We start from the raw sequence: 2,355 nt of genomic DNA on the forward strand, positions 1-2,355 counted from the left end.
TATACACTGCATATTAAAATTTTATAATTTTGCATACTACTGTATGCAAAATGATGTCGCTTTACGCCCTAAATTTTCTAAACTTTTATTTTAGATGGTTTTGCGGGTGTGCGCCGCACACCTAGCACACCTGAATATACGCCCCTGGTAGCAAACTATGTACGAAAAATTTAAATCTTAAAATTCTGTTTCTCGTGAATATTAAAAAATATTTACAGGATAGTTTCCAGACGTTTTTTTTTCAGTTTTTTCCATGAGGGGGGGGGGAAGTCGTCGATTTTTTAATATTTCAATTTCATTAAATGACATGCATTTTTTGGCCTAATTCAAGTCTCGTTGTCCGTAAACACGTGTACATATTGTTTTCGCTATTGAAGTGTTTCACGTTCCGCAATCACCCTGTTCGGCGTTGGCGTTCTTCTTGCACATCGTCTGCAGTCCTAAAGGGAAAGTGTTCGAGTACGATCGATCGTTAGATAACACCTGACGAGTCCTAGTTATGCGTCGTCATTCACTCTCTTTAGGCTCCTACAAAATAGTTTTGCACGGTATACTCTTGATTAAGTTTAACGTTTACAATTATTTGTATCAACTTTGCGAAAATATTACTTATACTAAATCGTAGGTTACCAAAGTGGGCTTAAAAGGCTTTGGAGAAATCAAACGATAAACTCACTATAGCAATGCAAGAAGTACACGTGTAATTTTTAATTGAAAAATTATGGGCACACACTTTGGTTCTATAAGTGTGAAAATAGGTTAAAAAATAAAAAAGCTCGTTATTGTACAGGGTGGTATTTTTTGGGTCAGAATTTATATTAAATAGTAAGAATTATATTGACAGCATCATCATTTTATTCAGTTATATATAGTATTGCTATAACGCTAAATATTAATACAACTGGTGGATCTGCCATTTGCATAGCAGCAGTTCGCTCTGAACACCTTTGCGTCCTACATACAACCAAATAGTTTGGTTGAGAGATATTTATGGGGTGTTCAATGTTCTGACAAACGCTTGCTCGAGCAAGAAATTTATAATTTTTATTTTGACCATTTGATATTTATTCTGACCCTGAATGATATAATTTTTATTGCTTGTTAATTGCAATTTTGTTAGTAATAAAAAAAATGCAACGAAAGGCACTATTTGTAACTAGATATATTTATTGTTATAAAACTTAATAGATACATTACGGACTAGATTATTACGACGACAGATCAGTCTCGGGGGGTCGCAAGTAGTCGGGCAGCCGCGCCATCTCGACTTTGGTGGCCTTCATGGCGACGCCCTCCGGCAGATTCCTCTCCAGGTACTCGAGCAGGGTGACGCCAGTGGACTCTGTGACCTTAACGAGGTGCAGGAAGTGGTAGTAAGTGCGATACTCGTACTGCACGCGGTGTTTCTTGTGCACGTGCACCGACTTGAGAACAGTGAAGCGCGTCTTTGTCGATTTACGCAGAGGCCAACTCTTCTCCACGACGGCGCCCAGCTGCGACGAGGCGGTCGAAGCGAACCACGCGTAGCTCCTCAACACCGCGGGGTCGTTGGCGCGCATCTCCAGCTCTACCCTCTTGTACAGCTTGTCGGCTCTGGAGGAGCTCGAGACGCTCGACACCTCCGTCGAGAAGGCTCGCGTTCCCGCCTCCGCCAGGCGACGCAGGCAGCCCTGGAACGACATTTACGTTCAAAACGAGTCCTCTTCGGCCGCCGGATCGTCTACTCACCCCTATTACGTTCATCTCGGAGGCGGCTGTCAAACGAGAGGCCTAACCTCGAAAGGCACGTGAGGCCTCGACTCGTTGAATCTCGGCCATGAATATATTTTTGTTTTAAAAAATTAGTGAATTCGAATTTGCAGTTATCTTCCGCCCTTAATTTTGTCTCTCATTTTCATATTATTAGATCAATTTATTATTTTTTATGACACTGCCGTTCTTAAACTGCAAAGTGGATGAATATTTTTTTTACTATATTTTAATAGTTTAAAATACCTCGCTGTCAGAACTAATCGCGATGATCCGTCGGTTCAGGAAGTGATAGTGAGTTTTACTCTGCGTGTAAGATCGGGCTTTTCCAAATTTGAGTTTACACTCAGGAACGCTTCGTTGTTCAAAACCGTTTAATTGACATTTTGTGAAGTTTAGACTCTCTTTTTTTAATATTCTAGTCGTTCGTCAAATTCTCGTTTTTAAGTATCTTCTGTGGACCTTCAACTTTCCAAAACCAACAAGTCTTCATCCGTAAGGCCTTTGGAAATATTTTGGATAAATTAGTTTATATTGCAAAATACTAGAAGCTGATTCCTTAACAGGGACGTCATTTGTGGGGGGGGGGGGGGATGGAGGCATTTT

At 40.6% G+C, this 2,355-nt stretch overlaps 1 protein-coding gene across 1 annotated transcript; it reads right to left on the reverse strand.

Moving 5' to 3' along the window:
* Positions 1-1,149: 1,149 nt before the first annotated feature.
* mRpS10 (mitochondrial ribosomal protein S10) lies at positions 1,150-2,125 on the reverse strand. The gene is made up of 2 exons (XM_088204290.1): positions 1,729-2,125; positions 1,150-1,670 (listed from the first exon to the last, which is right to left on the reverse strand). The coding sequence occupies exons 1-2, from the start codon at positions 1,741-1,743 to the stop codon at positions 1,209-1,211; spliced, it is 477 nt and encodes a 158-aa protein (XP_088060416.1). The 5' UTR covers positions 1,744-2,125; the 3' UTR covers positions 1,150-1,208.
* Positions 2,126-2,355: the final 230 nt, after the last annotated feature.

Source organism: Plectrocnemia conspersa, unplaced genomic scaffold (assembly GCF_051122295.1).
Source record: "Plectrocnemia conspersa isolate PC_06_02 unplaced genomic scaffold, ASM5112229v1 ptg000014l, whole genome shotgun sequence".
Classification (NCBI taxonomy): Eukaryota; Metazoa; Arthropoda; class Insecta; order Trichoptera; family Polycentropodidae; genus Plectrocnemia; species Plectrocnemia conspersa.